We start from the raw sequence: 19079 nt of genomic DNA on the forward strand, positions 1-19079 counted from the left end.
AGAGAAGAACCCTGCAGAGAAGAATCCTGCAGAGAAGAACCCTGCAGAGAAGAATCCTGCAGAGAAGAATCCTGCAGAGAAGAATCCTGCAGAGAAGAATCCAGGAGAACCATCTGACCTTGTGAGCGTCAATGACCACGACGGCTCCTTTTTCTAAAGGCTCCTTGGATCCGATCAGCAGCTTCCCGTCCGCGTAGCCGACGGCAAAGGGCTTGTTCTCGCTGTACCAGGCGATGTGCATCACCGCCACTGAGCGGGAGAGGGAGGGGGAGGAGGGTGAGGAGAGGGAGGCGAGGGGGCGTAAACCTCCAGATGAAAGCAACATGGCGACAGCAGCAGAGCGCGGCGGCGCCTACCGTCTTTCCTGTAGCAGTGCTCCAGCTCGGTGCGCTGCATGCTGGAGGAGTCCAGCACCTCGATGAGGCCCAGAGACCCGTCCATGCGTCCCACCAGCAGCACGTCCCGGGGCTCCCCGCACCACAGAGACTCCGCCTCCTCCCGGGGCCACGCCAGCGCCGACACCCAGTGAGGCTGCACGTCCAGGAGCCCCTTACCGCCTTAGAGAGGGAGGCGGGGGGGGGTCAGAGGTCAGGGTGGAGCTCAAAGGTTTGTACTTTTATTTGCTTGCGAGAGGGGGAGGAGCTTATCTCCAGAAAACACCACCTAAACGCCAACTTAACGTAATCACACAACATAGTTCACCTATATTTTGTGTTTAGAATGTAAATCTGCAGAATAGAGGAACTAGTAACGAATTCTGTCTAATAAATGGAGTTAAAAGTACATATTTCCCTCTGAGAGGTAGTGATCAAGAAGTATAAAGTTAGATAAAGTAGGAATAATCAAGTAAATTACCAGTTAAATGTTTTACACCAAACTGCAGAAGGACCTGATCGCTCCACTCAAAGAGGAAACGGGCCGATAGAAGCCGATGGCGACCGGTCCTAAAGGACATGAATGCTCACCATTAACCTGCCAGATGTTGACCAGCTTCTCCATGGCGGATGCCAGGTATTTCCCGGTGACGCTCCAGGCCAGAGGCGACATGCAGGGGTCGCTGGGAGACCCCAGACCCGACGTGCCGTCCTCCGACGAGCCGTCGCTGAGGAGAAAAGAGAGTACGGGGAGTTATGGCCTGACGACGGGGAGGATGTGAGCATTCCTATCGCATCATCCAGTTAGGTGATGATAACCATGCTTACTCCTTGTTGAAGATGCAGGTCTGCTGGAGGGCGTACTGGTTCTTGGTCACGTTCCACATCCTCACCGTGCCGTCGTTGCCGCTCGTGGCCAACAGGCCTTTCTTGCTGCACCACCTGCAGGTGATGACCTGAAAGCACGGACTTCGTTCAACACCCAACACCAGCAGTTTCACAGAAGACACACGTCCCCAGCTGGGACTCACTCTGCTCTGGTGGGCCTCCAGCTTGACGGAGGAGCACCTGCGCAGGTCTCCCGCCAGGTCGGCGAAGCTCTGCGGCCGGGTGTGGTTGTTGTCGCGGTCGTGGGCGGCCAGCGTGCGGACCAGCTGCTGGGCGGCCCACTGGCGGTGCTGCGAGGACAGCCGGGAGGACAGGCAACAGGCCGCCAGAGCGTTGGCCAGCTCCAGGGGCCCTACAGCGAGGGGGTTATGGGAGGGGTGAGCATACAAGTGCGCAATTAGACCTGCTGGACACGGGACAGAGGGCGACCCGGTGAGTGAGGGGGAGGCAAAGCAAAGGGGACGGACTCACAAAGAGACACAGAAAAAAAAAAAAAAAAACACAAAGCAGAGAGAAGGAATGATGACAGAGAACCAATCCACTACGAAAGTGCACATCGTGCCCCGGCCTGCAAGGCTGTTAATCAGAGCCGAGACGTCATGGGGAAACTATTGTCTTCTCCTCGCAGGAGGAAGCGCTCTCATAATGTAACGACGTGCTCGTCGACTAGCTCCGCGGCGCTAGGCGAGCTAGCAGGTTATTGTGAGTGATCAGATCTTTTTTTATGTCATCTAATGGAAGGGATTGCAGACTTCTCTACGGCTGATAAAGCACAATTTAATAATATTATATAATTAGCTACAGAAAAAAAGATGTTTTGGGCTTTTTTGGGTGAACTAAAGGAAAAGCCAAACGAGAAGCTTTCTTTTGCTGAGCGTACAAACCTCTCTTCTCCGTGTCCGCCTTGTCGCAGGCCGGTCTCAGTCGGGCCCCTTTGTCTGCCAGCAGGGCCACCAGGGCCTGGGTCACCACGAAGTTCGGGGAGGTGACGAGCTTGTTCTCCTCGGCGACGCCGCGCAGGAAGCTGGGCAGGAACTTCCTCTGGATGGGGTCGTCCACCGTGGTCAGGTTCATGCCGGTTGCCGCAGAGATCAGGTTCTGCAGAGCAAAGAGCATTTCTTTATCGACAAAGAGTTGTGGGTTTGTATGTATGGCTGCGAGCCGAGCAGGAAACAGATTTCAAAATAAAGGCCGGTGTTTTTATCTAAATTTACAATAATTATCTAAAGCACCTGATAGTTTCAAAAAATAGAAATGCTTCTTCTACTTTAGCGAGATAACAATAATAATAATTATATTAAACTTTATCACCATTCGTACAGAAAAATGCAGCACAAAGTGATTGATTTACACATAAAAACAAGGAGAGACAGCTGGAAAATAAAACATGCATGTTTCACTGCAACATCCAGAGTTCAACTGTCACTTCTCTATTCTTCTAAACCGAAAAGACACTTAAAATTGGATGTGCTGAATGGTTACCTGAGTGCAGAGCTGCACCAGCAGCTTGGCGGCGTTGGGACCGTTGGAGGCCAAGCAGCCCACCGCGGTGCTGAGATACGCCAGGCTGGAGATGGGCTTACTGGCCTTGGCGGCCCCGCGGGGCCTGTCGGCGTGACCGGAACCCGACGTGGAGCTGGTGGAGAGACCGGCCCGGCCGGCCGCCGCCAGACACATGAGCCGGACCAGGGTCCTGATGTCGGTCAGACCCAGAGACTCCAGGCCGGCGGCCAGCGAGCAGCTTGAGCCACTAGGAGGGAGGGAGGGCGAAGTCACGAGTTACACGATGGAAAGAAAACTGCTTCCATCAGCTGGATTCTGTCTACTGACCAGCAGGGGGCGACCCTCTCCGGCCCCATAGAAGTGCATTAGAAAATGACTACTTCCGTCAAGAAGACACCCACCTGACGGACAGCAGGGACAGGGCTCTCATCACCATGGTCCGGGCCAGCAGCACCTGCGCCGCGGCCGTCACCCTCCTCAGCGCCATCACGCGGTCGTGGGGGTTCTGGAGGGCGGCGGCCTGCTCCCCGAGGGTCACCCTGCCTGACGAGCTCTTATCCACCGAGGTCTGACAGCCTGAAGACACACAGGCGCTCAGGTCAGTCATGCTTTTGTCATATTGGGGGAAGGGGGGGGGGGGCGGCGTCTCGCACCTATCTGCAGCAGCGTCTCCTCCATGCTGTTGCTCGCCGTCACCATGGCGACAGAGGCTCCCAGCGGGTCGCTGTCGGGGAACTGGACGGCCTCGGGGACGAGCCGGCGCTCGCTGAGGCCCAGCGGGCCGGCCAGGAGCTCAAACTCCTCCTCCCCAGTCAGCTTCTCGTCCTCGTCCACGTCCAGCATGTCCCAGTCCTCTGCAGCGGGACGGGCGGATCGAAACATTCAGCGTGACGGTTCACGCGTGTGATGAAGGCGAGGGATGAAGCGTAAACCATACTTTTGGCGTTTACTTTCTTTTTGCATTTTTACAAAAGAAACTACGAGGAAGTCAACAACACTATTGTTGACATGAGACATCTGTGTGTGAAACGAGGAGCTCAAAGCGTTCACCTTCGTAGACACTGTCCTGCTTTCCCAGCAGGTCCGGAGCTTGTCCCTTGTACCTGAATACACAGCAGAGAACGGCATGACATGGGATCCGCTTTCAGAATAAAACATATCGCTTATATATTCACATGTTTACTGATTAGCCCTCAAAATAATATACAAAAAATAAAAAACACAAATACTACAATGTAAATACACACAAATATACATTTGTAAGTAAGAGTGAAATGTTTGATTTTCTTTGGTGAACTTTTATGGCCAATATCAATGTTTGGGAGTTCAAAACAAGGTAAGAAATGTGTAACCAGTTAAAAATGTGAATTTGTAACCTCAACTTCTGTAAGTTACGTCCATCTCAGACCCCCTTCAGTTATCATTGATGTTTGTACTTATTTCATTCTACGTTTATTTCAATCAAATTATGTTAATTTATTCATTTCTACTGTAAATTAAACTAAAACTAAAATGTAGATATTATATTGACGATCTCATATTACAATGTATAATAAACGAATATCTAAATTGGGAGGATGTCTTCCATCACCAGCCGGCATTCACCCCGGTTTGGTCCTGGGCCGCCTACCTCTCCACCACGGGGACTTTGGCCTTGCTCTTGATGGCCAGGTACTTCTCCCTGCAGCCCCCACACAGCAGGTAGTACGGGTTCCCGCTGCCGCACTCCCCCCCGAACCAGCCGTCCACGTAGGAGCCGTTGCTGCGGTAACCCTGCCGGTTGGCGCTGCGGCCGCAGCCCGGGTGGCTCTTCTTCATGTGCTGGTTGAAGTTGGCCACGTTGGCCTCGCACAGCTCGCACACCACCACCTCGTCCCGGTCGTCCGTCTCGCACACGTGCTGCGTGGAGGTACGGCGGCAGAGAGGGTGACACACATGAAGACAAAAGTACACACACGGGACAGAGTGGACGAGGACAGTGGGGACGCCTCCCAACATGAATCGCAGAGAGCTGCGCGGCGTCTCAAGCGACAGGCGACGCATCGTTCCGTTTTTAGTCGTTCGTTCCAACGAGAGCCGAGCCGAGAAGAAGAGTCGACCCCCTGAACCGCCGTGGTAATCGTTCAATGGTTGATCGTTAGGGGCGGATGCTCACGTCGGATAAAGCAGCCAAAATAAAGGTTACAATTGAATTTCCTTCAACATTTTGTTCTCATTTAAATCTGAAAATCGCATATTGTTAAATAGTGCAATGTTTGAGATGTTCAGAGGGTCGGCCCTGAGGAGTGATGCAGCGCAGGCAGAGAGCGGCCCCTCTGGACAGAGCTTAAAGTCACACACACCCATGTTGGCCAGTCCAGTACCTCCGGGATCCACATTCCCAGAATGTCGGTGTCGCTGGCCAGGTCCTGGCCGAACATGGCCTCCATGGTCTCCTCGTCCAGGTCCATCTCCAGCTCCTCGTCCAGGTTGAAGTCGTAGAGGGCGCCCGGGTCCTGCTGCTGCTGCTGCTGCTGCTGCTGCTGCTGCAGGGACGCCACCTCCCGCCTCGACTGGCTGTGGTGGGCCTGCACCGAGCGGTACAGCCCGGCTGGGAAAAGGGGGATGGGGGGGGTTCCGAGTTGAGGTGAGTGCGGATAAAGTAAGAGGTAAGACGAATGGAAAGAGGAGTAAAGTTCTTACCGGCGCGGGCCAGCAGCGTGCGCGCTGCCAGGTCGAAGCGGTGCTTCCTGCCGGCGGCGGAGCGACCTCGCAGTGGCCCGCCGCCGGAGGCGTCCTGGTCCAGACCCTCAGGACTGCAACACAGACGCACACTTTTATACACACTGCAGCTGTCACAGGAGGTTTATCGCCAAAATGATCACGACATCATCAGGATACTGTTGTAAACAATGTGTACTTTCTATTAAGGTTTTCTACGACTTCATATTTGTTCTTTGCTCATTAACATTTGACCATAACTGCTCGTTAATTGAAACTTTATTTATTTAAAGTTCCCTTTAATTGCAAAGCCCTCATAAATAAATACAACATTATTTTATAGACCGATAAGCACACGCCGCACCTCTCGCTGAAGCCCTCCTCCATCTCCGAGGCGTCGGCGATGTCCCCGGGGGAGCACAGGTAGGGGCTCCGCTCCAGAGATTTGCCCCCTGAAGAGGCCATCGCTCCCGGGCAGGACGAGTCGGACCCGTCGCCCCCGACAACCACCTCGACGCCCCCTCCTCCTCCTCCTCCTCCTCCTCCTCTGGCGTGAGGCTCGTCGTGCTCGTCGTCCGTGCCAGGGTGCTCGATCATCCACATGGCGAGCACCGTGATGTTCTGGGCGTCGGCTTCGCCGCGAGCGCCTTGGACACGAAAGAAGAGGATGAGTCGCACCGCAGACTCCTAATAGTATTAGCCACCACACGTTGTCTATCTCATTTCAGTGGTCTACAGAAAAATAGTCCCTGTACGTGCACGATCTCGCACCATCTCATTCATTCACCTCGTCTTTTTTCAGTCATCGCCACAGAGCTAAAACGTCAATCAACGGGCGCTCAAAATCCTCTGCGTTAAACTAACCAATGTGTCGGTGAGGATACGAACTGGATAAATACATAATAAACGGGATCAAACAGAGAGGACTGACCGGTGGCCTCCAGGGCTTTGGTGATCTGCCGCAGAGAGAAGCCCATCTCCAACAGGGGGACAGCGATGGCGGGAGGCGGGGGGGACGTGGACAGCCTGCTGCTGGGGTCCGACAGCGCTGCAGAAAACAACAACAACAACAAACCCACCAGTGACATTGTTATCGAACGCAGAATATATTATATATTATACAGAATCACCAAATACTCACAGGTGCCGGTTCGGTTCTGCGGTCTGGAGGGCTGGGAGTCGGGCGAGGTGAGACTCTGCCGGCGGCCGACCTCCTCTGAGGGCGAGGTCGGCAGGGACGACACCGGGGGGGTCTGAGCCCGACGGGACGGAGCCAGGCTGGTGGTCGGGTAGCTGGAGAACATTTGCCTGTCGGGTCACACAGAAGCATTAAAATAAAAAAATCCTCCGGATTTAATCGTTGGCGGGAAACCGGAGGTCCTGACCTGAGGAGGCTGAGGGGCATGACCCCCGGAGACTCGGAGGCGGGGGCGGTCTCTGTGTCGGTGACGGGCGTGGTGGCGGTGGTGGTGTCCTCCAGCGAGGAGCTCATGAAGGACGTGGTGCTGGAGGCCGAGGGGCTGGTTGTGACGGGGGTCTGAGCCAGCTGCTCGCCCTCGGGGCCGTCCCCCTCCCCCTCCGGCTCGCTTCTCACGCCTGGAGGGGGAGGGAAGGGAAAGTGTGTTTGATGCCTTCAGATATAAAAGTCTTTATATGGGCGGATATTCAGTATAAACACAACAACACATCCGTCGGGTCGGTAAGAACAGAGCTGGTTGACCTTCGCTGCCGTTTGACTGAATAACAGCACTGACTTAACCACACATGTAGATGTATTTTATAGTAATTCACTCACACGACAACATAATTCATCTGCTCTAAAGGAGAAACAGCTAACGCAGGAGGTTCCGTTCTTTACATATAAGCCCCCCCCCCGCCCCCCTCACCGGTCCGGGCCTTGCCTCCATTGGGCTCCTCCAGCAGCCCGTTCACCACCAGCTTGTAGACCATGGCCTGAGCCCGCTCCAGGTCGGCCAGGCCCAAGGCCCGCTTGATCGGGGAGCGCATCACCGCCCGCTTCACCATGTGGCGCATGAGGAACTGCAGAGCCGCCCGCATCTCCGCCTCCTCCTGGCACACCGGCGAGGTGGCGGCCGCCGCGTTCAGGTCGGCGTTGTGGCCGCTGGCCGCCGCCTCGGGTATCACCTGGAGGTAAGAGGTCAGAGGAGAGAGAGGGGGGGAGGGGGTGAGCGGGATCCGGATGATGCGCCATGACAAGGAATCCCTTTGAGGAGGTGATCTGGTACCTTCGGTATGAGCAGCAGCTCGGCGTACTTGCTGCAGCTCAGCAGGGCGCTGAGGGCCTTCATGGCGCCCAGGTAGAGGTAGGACAGCTGCACGGCGTGGATCTCCGACTGCGTGGCGCCGGCCTCGTGGGCCCGGGGGCCGTGCTCGTGGCCTTTCTTTCTGCCCCCCTCGGCGGGGGCGTGTGGCGGCGTGGCAAAGAGCGCATCGTTCCCGCCGACCGCCGAGGAGATCTCGCTCTCCGACTTGGAGTTTGGCGCCACGTGCGCCTTCACCTCGTCCAGGCTGTGGGACACGCGCAGGTCGGAGGTCGCGGAGCCGGGGGGTTCTCTCTGCTCCTGGCTCTCCGCTTTGTCGTCGTGCGCTGGCGGCTCGGGTCCCGGCGTGGCCGCGCCGCGGTGCTTTTTGTCGTGGCGCCGCGCGCCGAGCTTGGCGGCGGCCTCCTCGTGGATGCTGGTCAGGAAGGTGAGGTCCAGCAGCAGCGAGGCCGTGAGGCCGCGGAAACGCGCCACGTCGAAGGGCAGCGGCTCGCACGGCTCCAGGTTGTAAAGCGGAGTGTCACTAGGCGACCAGAAAGTTGGGAAGCTTTAATAGAAGGGAGTGGAGAGTTTAAGGAGACAAGGGAAGGAAACACACAGTGAGGGAACAGGGCAGGAGACAGAGAGAGAGACAGAAGGAGAAACGAGGAGAGGGGGGGCATGCAGAGGGTCCAGGGGGGGTTCAGCCGGTGTAGGAAGCTCTACCCTTCTTTCTGCCATGAGGTCATTAGAAGCACCGATGGATCTGAATCTAGTTTTTTAGATTCAGATCCAGGCGATTGTGATCAGGTTTGAATGCGTCAACGTGCTCTGAGCAGCAGGAGCTTGTGCACGCCAGTGTTAATTTTGGCAGGTATTTTTGATTTAGTCTTAGTCTTTAGACGAAAAATGCATATTAGTTTTAGTCACATTTAGTCATTTTAATCCTTCTTAGTTTTAGTCGCCGAAAACTAGACTAAAATGTAATCGTTTTAGTCCCATTTAACAGCCACATTAAACTCCTTTTCTTCCCTTCTGGGTTGGTGGATGACGTCATCATGACGCGTTAACATCCGCCGTACTTTGCCTGTTGCATGTTAGCTGCGTGCGAATTTAGGGGGAAAAAAGTATCGTGACTTCGTCATACACCAACATGTGCATCTCGTCTCGTTAACGAAAGTTAGAATAGATTTAGTCATAGTTTTTAAGATCGTTTTCGTCACGTCTTAGTCATGGAAAAAAGGTTCGTTAACTAAACATTTTCGTCATAGTCTTCGTCGACGAAATGAACACTGGTGCACGCTGCTCATGTGATGATCTTCCGTTAAAAGCAGAAAGCGATGACTCGGCACATTAAATGAGTGTCAAAATATCCACAAGAATAATGAATAAACTCACAGCATAAAGTACACACAAGTGTAAATGGATACCAGTAAATAACGAAACAGCAACATATAAAAAGGACAAAGGAAGGGGGCAGAAGAAGGTACCACAGAGAAAGCCCCCCACGTACCTGATGGTGATTTCGGCCTCGTCCCACTGCACCTTCGCCGAGGTGCTGCCCTCCTTCACCACGCCCAGCAGCGTGGCGTGCCTCCCCGTCTGCTTGTGCACGCAGCGCCCGCCCACGCGCAGCCCGGCGTCGGCTCCCCCGATCACCGCCAGCACCGGCCACACCTCCGTGCACAGCGTCCGCAGGTGGAGCTCCGAGAGCTCGCCCAGGCCGTGCTGCCGGCCGTGGCGTCCCGCCCGCTCCTCCTCCGTGCGGACGGGCGTCTCCTGGATCTCCCTCTGGGCCTCGTGCTCCTCGCGGCTCTGCACAGAGCGGCTCTTCTTCAGCCTCTGGCCCCCACCCGCCCCCCCTCCGCCGGCGGCCTCTCTGAAGCAGGGCTTGATCTTGTGCAGGCGCTCCGTCATGGTCCGGTTGATGCAGTGGGTCCAGAGCTCGGTGCGGTGCAGGATGCGGATCAGCTGCGTGGTGGCCTCGGCCAGGACGGTGGCCGTCGGGCTGCAGACCGGGTCGCCGGGTAAGAGGTCGCGAGGAGTCCCCCTCATCTGCATGTCACAGATCTTAACCTGCAGGAAGTACAACACACAAACGTTACAGGCAGCAACAAACACACGGGGACGTTATGGGATCTCCTCCCAGCGGAGGAGATGGATGTGGACGTCACCTTCTCTCCCGGGTTGCTGCTGTAGAACATCACGCAGGGGAAGAGCTCGGTGGCGTCGACATCCTCGAAGGCCAACTTGGGCTCCTGCAGGATCACAAGTCAGCGTTCAGAGGACGACACGTGGCTCTTCTTTTGTGTTCCGCCGTTGTTTAGCGGGTCTCACCTCTCCGTTCTTGCCGAAGGAGACGGTCCTGGCCTCCATGTCCAGGACGCAGGTGATGAAGTCTCCCTGAGTGAAGCTGCTGAGGGTCAGCGTCTGCTCCCCGTTGTGGTAGAGGTTCCCGCTGTACGCCCGGTACAGCCACATGTCCGAGGTGGTGCGGTGGTTGAAGTCGTGCACGGGCCACCGGGAGACGCCCACGCAGGTGCCCTCGTTGCCCCGGTTCTCCTTCACGATGTAGAACTACGGAGGAGGCGAGATGTGATCCAACAACAGGAATCAGGAAACATTTATTACCAAAATATGTCAAACATACAAGGAATTTGTCTTGGCAGTTGGTGCGCGACAGTAGACAGTGTGGCAATAGACAACAAGACAACAGGGGAAAATAACCAGACGTTTGCTGTTGTCCTTTTTGCAGATTATTATATTATTCAGTGGAGGACATTCAGCTGATGTCTGGTACAAAGGAACTAAAAAAACGCTGAGAGCAGAGATATTGTACAACGCTTGTGGACGCTTCATTCCTGTGGTGTCGAAGGCCCTCAAGTCAGAACAAACACCAGGAGAGACGTTGAAAACAACTTCCGCAACTGATGTTATAAAAGATGAACGAAAGAAACCTTCACCTATAAGTGAATTCATGGATCGCTCAGCTGCCACGTAACTGGCAGGAGGGTAAAAGGTAGTAAATGTTAATTAAAAACAACAACTATATTAGTCACATTGAGGGTGTGACTAATTAACAACACAATAATGGAAAATACTCATTGTGGAAGTGAATACAGTCTTAAAAAGGCTAGAGGAGCAGCTACCAGCACCCTAATAATGCAGAGCAATCTGAATTTGAGATCTGGCTAACAGCTGTTATCTCTTGGGCTTTTATTGTGAAAGGTCAATGCAATCGTCATATCTGCATTAAAGAGTTCATCGGAGCCTGTGAGAGCAGCGGGGGGGGGGTCACGTACCTTCCACTGGTAGCACCCGGAGGAGACGCCGGTGGAGGCCAGGCCGTAGCCTTTGCCCCCGCTGCCGTGCGTCAGGCCCTGGCCGTTCTCCACCACGCAGCACTGGGCCTTCTCCGGGTCGAAGGACACCTCCTGGATGGGGAGGTTCTCGTCCTCCTCCTCCGACTCGCCCTGCTAAGTGGGGGAGGAGGAACAGTCACAACTGCGGAAGAGGGAGTCTGGGAGGGGAGCGGGTGGTGGTGGGGGGGCGATTACCACACCTGCAGCTTGAGCTCCTGGACCTTTTCTTTAACCTGGACCGAGTGCTTGGCCTGGGCGACGGGCGCCTCCCACATGCAGTCGGACAGAAGGGCGAAGAGCCGCTCCACCACCTGCGGGAGGAAACAAGACTCCGTCAGCTCGGCGCACGCCACCGACGACTCGCACGCTCAGAGGCGAAGAAGGCCGACCTGAGTGGTTTGTTCGTCCTCCATGTCGGCCTCGCAGGCGGGAAGGACGGCCTCCAGCACGTGGAGGGCCAGGAGCCGAGTTCTCAGGTTGCCCACCAGAGGGACCCCTAGAAACCAAACAGCCCCCCCCCAGTGTGGATGAGTATCTCCGCCTGGCCACATGAGGCACAGCGCTCCCCCCCCCTCCCTCCCGCCCCTCAGTGCTGGTTGTACCTGAGCAGCATTTCTGCGCCGCGATGTTGAGGAGCACTTCGGTCCATTTGGGGGAGGCCATCTGGGACTGGATGGCCTTGGAGGAGACCACCCTCCGGAGAAAGACCAGGAAGTCTCCGAGGTGCAGCTCTGCCGTGTGCTGCCTGCGGATCAGCGCTGGGGGGCGAGACGAGGAACGACCTTCGGTTACCAATCATAAAAAACTAACGACTCACTGGAGGCGGGAAAAGGGACGACCAACATTTTCCAATGTTTTACCCATGTACTATCAATGTACTATCAATGTACTGTCAAGGTACTATCGATGTACTATCGAGGTACTATCAAGGTACTATCGATGCACTATCCCTGTACTATCAACTACTACTTGTGTATCATCCATGTGCCGTCCCTGTAGTATTCATTTATGATTCAAGTATAATCTGTATACTATCCATGTATTATGCAGGTACTCTCAAGACCGAAACGTCCTCACCTCTCAAGTCTCTCTTCTCAGAGTCCGCCGCGTCCTCCTCTTTGCTGTCGTCTTGTTCTTTTCCAGAAGAGAGCAGACTGCCTCCGGCCTGAGACAGCAGGTTCTTCAGCTGGCTGCAGAGAAGGTCCAGCAGCGACTGGACCACTTTGGGACCCAGCTTGTCCGCGTACGTCCTGCGAGTCCAAAGAGAGGGGTTCTGTTGATGCGATCTTTGGGTTCACACAGCACATACTTAATCCCCCCCCCTCCCCCCAGCGCCTCTTACCCGGTGCTGATGGCCAGTATCTGCAGCAGGCGGGTGGAGGCCACCTTGAGGGCGGTGCTGAGCTGAGACACTCCGGGTTTCTGCAGCAGCTGCAGCGGCTGTCCCAGCATCGTCTCCGTCCCGCACAGCTGGGACAGCACACTGAGCAGCCCGCTGGAGATGGCCAGGGACACGTCCACCGGCTGGTAGCGGACGCTCAGCGCGAAGACGGTGACCAGCAGGAGGCGCTGCTGAGCTTCTGGGGACGGGGGAGAGAGCATCAGACGCGGTGTAGTTTGGTTTGTGAACGACTTGATGTCTACAGCAGCACAGAACTAAAGGCTTTCTAACTCTTCTAATAAACCTCCAGTGAAATAACGCAAACCAATAGAACCGCTTCACGTGAACAAGTGAAAGACGATCGCTGGGACTTAAGTGAAGTTAAGTGATGAGCTTCTTTTATTTGTAGATTTCACAAGCTGAATAACTGCATCCTGATAAATGTCACCTATGTGGTGCTTGTTGGCCTGCAGTGCTCGCTCCAGGGTGACGGACAGCTGCTGGTAGATCTTATGAACAGCGGTCTGGATCTCCATCTGGAGGCTCCTCTTTGCTGCTTTTACACCATCCTGCAGAGAGGAAGTGAACACACAGTTAACGTGCCCACAACGACATTACAGGGAACCAAGAGGCAACCTCGGTTCTTTAAAGTAGTCAAAGCGAATGTGATAATGCTGCATTCTCTGTAGTGACCAGCAGGTCTATGAGGAAATGATTCTACTCCTCTGTATTTATTCCCTCAGTAAACATTGTAAACATGAGTTTATGGTCTCAGTCTCTAGTTTCAAGTCTTCTTCAATACAGCGTGATGTTCATTTAGAACATTCTGGTCCATTTAGAGTCAAACAGACCATAAAGCAGGGGACGTCTAAGCAAAATTGCACGAATTGATCATGATAACTATGTCCTTTTATTTTATACGGTTTATGCTGAAAGCTGAGTGTGAAAATAGTGTATGAACCTGGTAGTGATGCAGCTGCACGCTCTCTCTCTTCAGCCCTCCGGCGCCCACGGTGCCGAGGCCGAAGCAACCCGCCAGGAACTGCAGCCGGACGGAGGTGAGCAGGGAGGAGGACTGGAAGGCCCCCCCTGGCCGCTCCACGCTCCCCAGCTGGCTGCCCTTCTCCTCCATGCTGGTGATCAGCACCACGATCTGGTGGAGCGCCTCCAACCGCAGCTGAAAGAGGAAAACACAAAGGGGGGCGGTCAGGTAGACGATCCAACAGCGTCACATGTGTTTGCTACATTGTTGTTAGCCGCACTGTAACGGCGACGGCGACCTCACCTGCGCCCGGCTCTGCTGCTGCTCCATGGCCAGGATGGTGGCCTGCGGGCTGGTGCACATGCTCTCCTCCGGCTCCTTGAAGGCCGGAGCCAGGCCCACGTCGCCGCTGATGAAGCTGACCGTGTTGTCGATGAGCGCGTGGACGCCCAGCGAGCGGCTCAGCTCCAGCTCAGACTCCTCGTAGAAGAGCGCCGAGCCGTAGCTCCGCTTGCGGCTCAGCTTGGCGCGGGACCAGGACTCGGCCAGGGAGTCCGGGGAGCCGTGGAGGAGGCCTGAGGAGAGGGAGGAGAGGGGAGGGAGAAGGGGGAGAGGGTCTTTCAGATGCATAAATGCACAAGGGGACTCTTTTATGATAGACGGGCCACGTTGCTTTGTATCGCTTCAGGAGCAAAGCTTGGTTACGCTATGAGAGCTCGTCAGATGGAGAAATGCCTTCATGAGCCATTATGGATCCGTCTATAATGCACCGGGTTTCTGACCCCCGCCGGAGGAAAATAAAATGCTGCAGTCTAGAAGTGAAATGGTATTTTCCATATTCAGACTGAAAGACCCCAAGTTAAAATAGGGACACAGTGATGTGGTTTCCTCTGATTGTGGTTCTCCACGGTTCCTCTGGAGGAGAACCCCACTCTAAACATCACTAATGTTCCTTTGAACAATCAGTTCTGGTGATTTCTGCGACCAGTAAATTCTATGAAAACCTTCACAGATCTCAATCTTAACCAGAAACGAGCCTTTTCTGTGCAGAGTAACAAACATGAACTAAGCAGCAGAATGAACTGTTGGTTTCCTGTTTGCTGTCTGCGCATTAGCACAGAAGGTAGACTTTGACAGAGCCGTCATCATGGCAGATGGATGGAGAGGAGGGGGGGGTGTCAGTCATGAGCTAACAAGAGGAAAGAAACATGCCATCGTGTACTTGCTTGGAGGTCCTCTTGCCTTTGGGGCTCAACTGGCCCAAAAGAAGCAAATAAACTACACAGAGGAGCCGAGAGACGGGAGAGACAAGAGCAGCGCGTGATTGACGACCCGCCATCATCATCGTCATCATCATCATCCTGGCCCAAGAATTATCTTTACCTCTCTTCTTGTGAGAGAACGCCAAGTCCGGGTCCACGTTCCTCCTCCCGCTCTGAAGACGAGACAAAGGAGAGAAAAAAGCGTGACGCGGCTTTCGGATCTCAGAGACAAGTGTGTGTGAGTCCGTGAGTCCGTGTGTGTGTGTGTGTGTGTGTGTGTGTGTGTGAGAGTCTGAGTGTGTGTGTGTGTGTGTGTGTGTGAGAGTCTGAGTGTGTGTGTGTGTGTGTGTGTGTGTGAGAGTCCGTGTGTGTGTGTGTGTGTGTGTGTGTGTGAGAGTCCGTGTGTGTGTGTGTGTGTGTGTGTGTGTGTGTGTGTGTGTGTGTTTGTGAGAGTCTGAGTGTGTGTGTGTGTGTGCGCTCTACCAGAGAGCACCCTTCTTCGTCGGACTCGGGCTGAGAGATGTCGGACTCGCTCCTGGACTTCAGTCTGCATCCCGGGCCGCTCTGCACCGACCGGCTCTCTGCACTCAGACTCTCGCTCCTAAAAATACACACAGACGCACAAACAAACACAATAATGATAACCCTGATTTTAATAATAAATATAATAATAAGATCTGTCTCCTGTGACCTGTGCCTCCATCTAAAACGTGGTGTCTGTAGTTTTTACAAAGCCGAATCTTTCATTTATGAAGTGAATAAAGGGAGTGAAGGTAAAACAAGCTTTCCTGCTGGTAGTAACAACACAGAATCCCCCCTCGCCCCCCGCCGACGGTGCTCTGACCTGGTCATAAAGCTCAGGCCCTCCGGTGTCCCCGTGGCGGACTGGTTCTGCCCCTCCTCCTGGTTCAGCACAGGGCTGACCCCCAGCAGCAGCAGGGCACAGCGGTGGATCACCGAGTTGCAGGCGGCGGTGTACAGGTCCTGCCCCTCCGGGAGGCCGGAGCTGCCCCTCCTGCCCTCCTGGGACGGGACGGCGTCCTCCTCCCCTCCTCCCACGCCCCCGCTCCTGGAGGCGGAGCCGGAGCAGAGTCCCGTGCTGCTGCTGGCCCGCTCTCTGTCCCGACTGCGAGCCACCTCCCGCGCTGAGAGAAAACATTGAAAGATTTCTGTGTGGTGCAAGATGCACATACACAAATACGACACACACAAGACGCTGGGTTAGAGGACGGGCAGCAGCCGCACAAAACACTTCCTGTCAGCTGCTGAGGTCCCCGCCGGAGCCCCCGCAACGACTCCTCAAGAGACACTACAACACTACAGACTACTACAACGCTGACTTTACAATCCAAAGAGCTCATTTACAGCTGTGTGTCATGTGGAGGCCTCTGAGGAACCCGCTGGACCCCAAAACTACACCGTTCATCACAGTGTGAATAAATATTTTAGTCTATATATTAAAATTGTTTAAAATCTCAAACCAAATAAAAAAACATTAAATCCTGTGCAGGACAAGGATGCTTTGTCACAGAAAATGAATTTAAGATCACCATTGAATTCAGAACTTCAGAAATCACTGAATAGGCCGCGCCTACTTGATACATGAGGGCAGAGTCCTGCAGACGAGCACACAGAAGCGTATGAACACAGCCGGGCGTACTCACTTCCAGCCGTCATCACTTCGTGTTCCCGGTCGTCCTCTTCGTCGTCTTGCTCCTGATGCCCCTCCTCTCTCTCCCGGTCGGCTCTCTCCTCTAGCTCCGCCTCCTCGTCGATGGTGCGCGTGAAGGAGTGCTCCTGAGGGTCCAGGTCCAGCGAGTCCTGGTTGTCTGAGATCTGACGGAAACATTGATGGAAAAACATCTGTTTCATGAACACATTCACTCCAAAAGGAAACCTTATGCGGGGATACAGTAATATGAGAAACATTACGCTAGGATATAGTAATATGAGAAACATTACGCAAGGATACAGTAATATGAGAAACATTCGTGAGGATACAGTAATATAAGAAACATTACGCAAGGATACAGTAATATGAGAAACATTCGTGATGATACAGTGATATGAGAAACATTACGCAAGGATACAGTAATATGAGAAACATTCGTGAGGATACAGTAATATAAGAAACATTACGCAAGGATACAGTGATATGAGAAACATTACGCAACGATACAGTAACATGAGAAACATTACGCAACGATACAGTAACATGAGAAACATTCGTGAGGATACAGTAATATAAGAAACATTACGCAAGGATACAGTAATATGAGAAACATTACGCAAGGATACAGTGATATGAGAAACATTACGCAACGATACAGTAACATGAGAAACATTCGTGAGGATACAGTAATATGAGAAACATTACGCAAGGATACAGTAATATGAGAAACATTACGCAAGGATACAGTGATATGAGAAACATTACGCAACGATACAGTAACATGAGAAACATTCGTGAGGATACAGTAATATAAGAAACATTACGCAAGGATACAGTAATATGAGAAACATTCGTGATGATACAGTGATATGAGAAACATTACGCAAGGATACAGTGATATGAGAAACATTACGCAACGATACAGTAACATGAGAAACATTCGTGAGGATACAGTAATATAAGAAACATTACGCAAGGATACAGTGATATGAGAAACATTACGCAACGATACAGTAACATGAGAAACATTACGCAACGATACAGTAACATGAGAAACATTCGTGAGGATACAGTAATATAAGAAACATTACGCAAGGATACAGTAATATGAGAAACATTACGCAAGGATACAGTGATATGAGAAACATTACGCAACGATACAGTAACATGAGAAACATTCGTGAGGATACAGTAATATGAGAAACATTACGCAAGGATACAGTAATATGAGAAACATTACGCAAGGATACAGTGATATGAGAAACATTACGCAACGATACAGTAACATGAGAAACATTCGTGAGGATACAGTAATATAAGAAACATTACGCAAGGATACAGTAACATGAGAAACATTACGCAACGATACAGTGACATGAGAAACCTTACGCAACGATACAGTAACATGAGAAACCTTACGCGAGGATACAGTAACATGAGAAACCTTACGCGAGGATACAGTAACATGAGAAACCTTACGCGAGGATACAGTAACATGAGAAACCTTACGCGAGGATGCAGTAACATGAGAAACATTACGCGATGATACAGTAATATGAGAAACATTACGCTAGGATACAGTAACATGAGAAACATTACGCGATGATACAGTAATATGAGAAACATTACGCAAGGATACAGTGATATGAGAAACATTACGCGAGGATACAGTAACATGAGAAACATTACGCAAGGATACAGTAACATGAGAAACATTACGCAAGGATACAGTAACATGAGAAACATTACGCAAGGATACAGTGATATGAGAAACATTACGCGAGGATACAGTAACATGAGAAACATTACGCGAGGATACAGTAACATGAGAAACCTTACGCGAGGATACAGTAACATGAGAAACATTACGCGAGGATACAGTAACATGAGAAACATTCGTGAGGATACAGTAATATAAGAAACATTACGCAAGGATACAGTAATATGAGAAACATTACGCAAGGATACAGTGATATGAGAAACATTACGCAACGATACAGTAACATGAGAAACATTCGTGAGGATACAGTAATATGAGAAACATTACGCAAGGATACAGTAATATGAGAAACATTACGCAAGGATACAGTGATATGAGAAACATTACGCAACGATACAGTAACATGAGAAACATTCGTGAGGATACAGTAATATAAGAAACATTACGCAAGGATACAGTAATATGAGAAACATTCGTGATGATACAGTGATATGAGAAACATTACGCAAGGATACAGTGATATGAGAAACATTACGCAACGATACAGTAACATGAGAAACATTCGTGAGGATACAGTAATATAAGAAACATTACGCAAGGATACAGTGATATGAGAAACATTACGCAACGATACAGTAACATGAGAAACATTACGCAACGATACAGTAACATGAGAAACATTCGTGAGGATACAGTAATATAAGAAACATTACGCAAGGATACAGTAATATGAGAAACATTACGCAAGGATACAGTGATATGAGAAACATTACGCAACGATACAGTAACATGAGAAACATTCGTGAGGATACAGTAATATGAGAAACATTACGCAAGGATACAGTAATATGAGAAACATTACGCAAGGATACAGTGATATGAGAAACATTACGCAACGATACAGTAACATGAGAAACATTCGTGAGGATACAGTAATATAAGAAACATTACGCAAGGATACAGTAACATGAGAA

At 52.1% G+C, this 19079-nt stretch overlaps 1 protein-coding gene across 15 annotated transcripts in view; it reads right to left on the reverse strand.

Moving 5' to 3' along the window:
• The window catches only part of herc1 (HECT and RLD domain containing E3 ubiquitin protein ligase family member 1), a 61809-nt gene that overhangs the window by 10175 nt on the left and 32555 nt on the right, over positions 1-19079 (reverse strand). Inside the window, exons 22-56 of one of the 15 annotated variants that reach the window (XM_078085883.1) lie at positions 16378-16549; positions 15558-15858; positions 15197-15314; positions 14835-14886; positions 13755-14026; positions 13431-13646; positions 12918-13038; positions 12431-12668; positions 12166-12338; positions 11691-11846; positions 11478-11584; positions 11289-11399; positions 11029-11202; positions 10064-10303; positions 9901-9984; positions 9240-9802; positions 7712-8294; positions 7352-7610; positions 6851-7061; positions 6607-6773; positions 6397-6513; positions 5830-6112; positions 5448-5560; positions 5108-5355; positions 4396-4664; positions 3816-3868; positions 3419-3619; positions 3167-3341; positions 2745-3012; positions 2147-2360; positions 1406-1668; positions 1203-1330; positions 966-1102; positions 357-557; positions 119-249 (exon numbers count right to left, since the gene is read on the reverse strand). In XM_078085883.1, the coding sequence (XP_077942009.1) occupies positions 119-249; positions 357-557; positions 966-1102; positions 1203-1330; positions 1406-1668; positions 2147-2360; positions 2745-3012; positions 3167-3341; positions 3419-3619; positions 3816-3868; positions 4396-4664; positions 5108-5355; positions 5448-5560; positions 5830-6112; positions 6397-6513; positions 6607-6773; positions 6851-7061; positions 7352-7610; positions 7712-8294; positions 9240-9802; positions 9901-9984; positions 10064-10303; positions 11029-11202; positions 11289-11399; positions 11478-11584; positions 11691-11846; positions 12166-12338; positions 12431-12668; positions 12918-13038; positions 13431-13646; positions 13755-14026; positions 14835-14886; positions 15197-15314; positions 15558-15858; positions 16378-16549 (7119 nt within the window). Of the gene's footprint in view, positions 1-118; positions 250-356; positions 558-965; positions 1103-1202; positions 1331-1405; positions 1669-2146; positions 2361-2744; positions 3013-3166; positions 3342-3418; positions 3620-3815; positions 3869-4395; positions 4665-5107; positions 5356-5447; positions 5561-5829; positions 6113-6396; positions 6514-6606; positions 6774-6850; positions 7062-7351; positions 7611-7711; positions 8295-9239; positions 9803-9900; positions 9985-10063; positions 10304-11028; positions 11203-11288; positions 11400-11477; positions 11585-11690; positions 11847-12165; positions 12339-12430; positions 12669-12917; positions 13039-13430; positions 13647-13754; positions 14027-14834; positions 14887-15196; positions 15315-15557; positions 15883-16377; positions 16550-19079 lie in introns of all 15 variants that reach the window. The other 14 variants (XM_078085880.1, XM_078085878.1, XM_078085877.1 and 11 more) reach the window with 14 other exon arrangements.

The sequence above is a fragment of the Gasterosteus aculeatus genome, chromosome 12 (genome assembly GCF_964276395.1).
Source record: "Gasterosteus aculeatus chromosome 12, fGasAcu3.hap1.1, whole genome shotgun sequence".
In the NCBI taxonomy this organism is placed as follows: Eukaryota; Metazoa; Chordata; class Actinopteri; order Perciformes; family Gasterosteidae; genus Gasterosteus; species Gasterosteus aculeatus.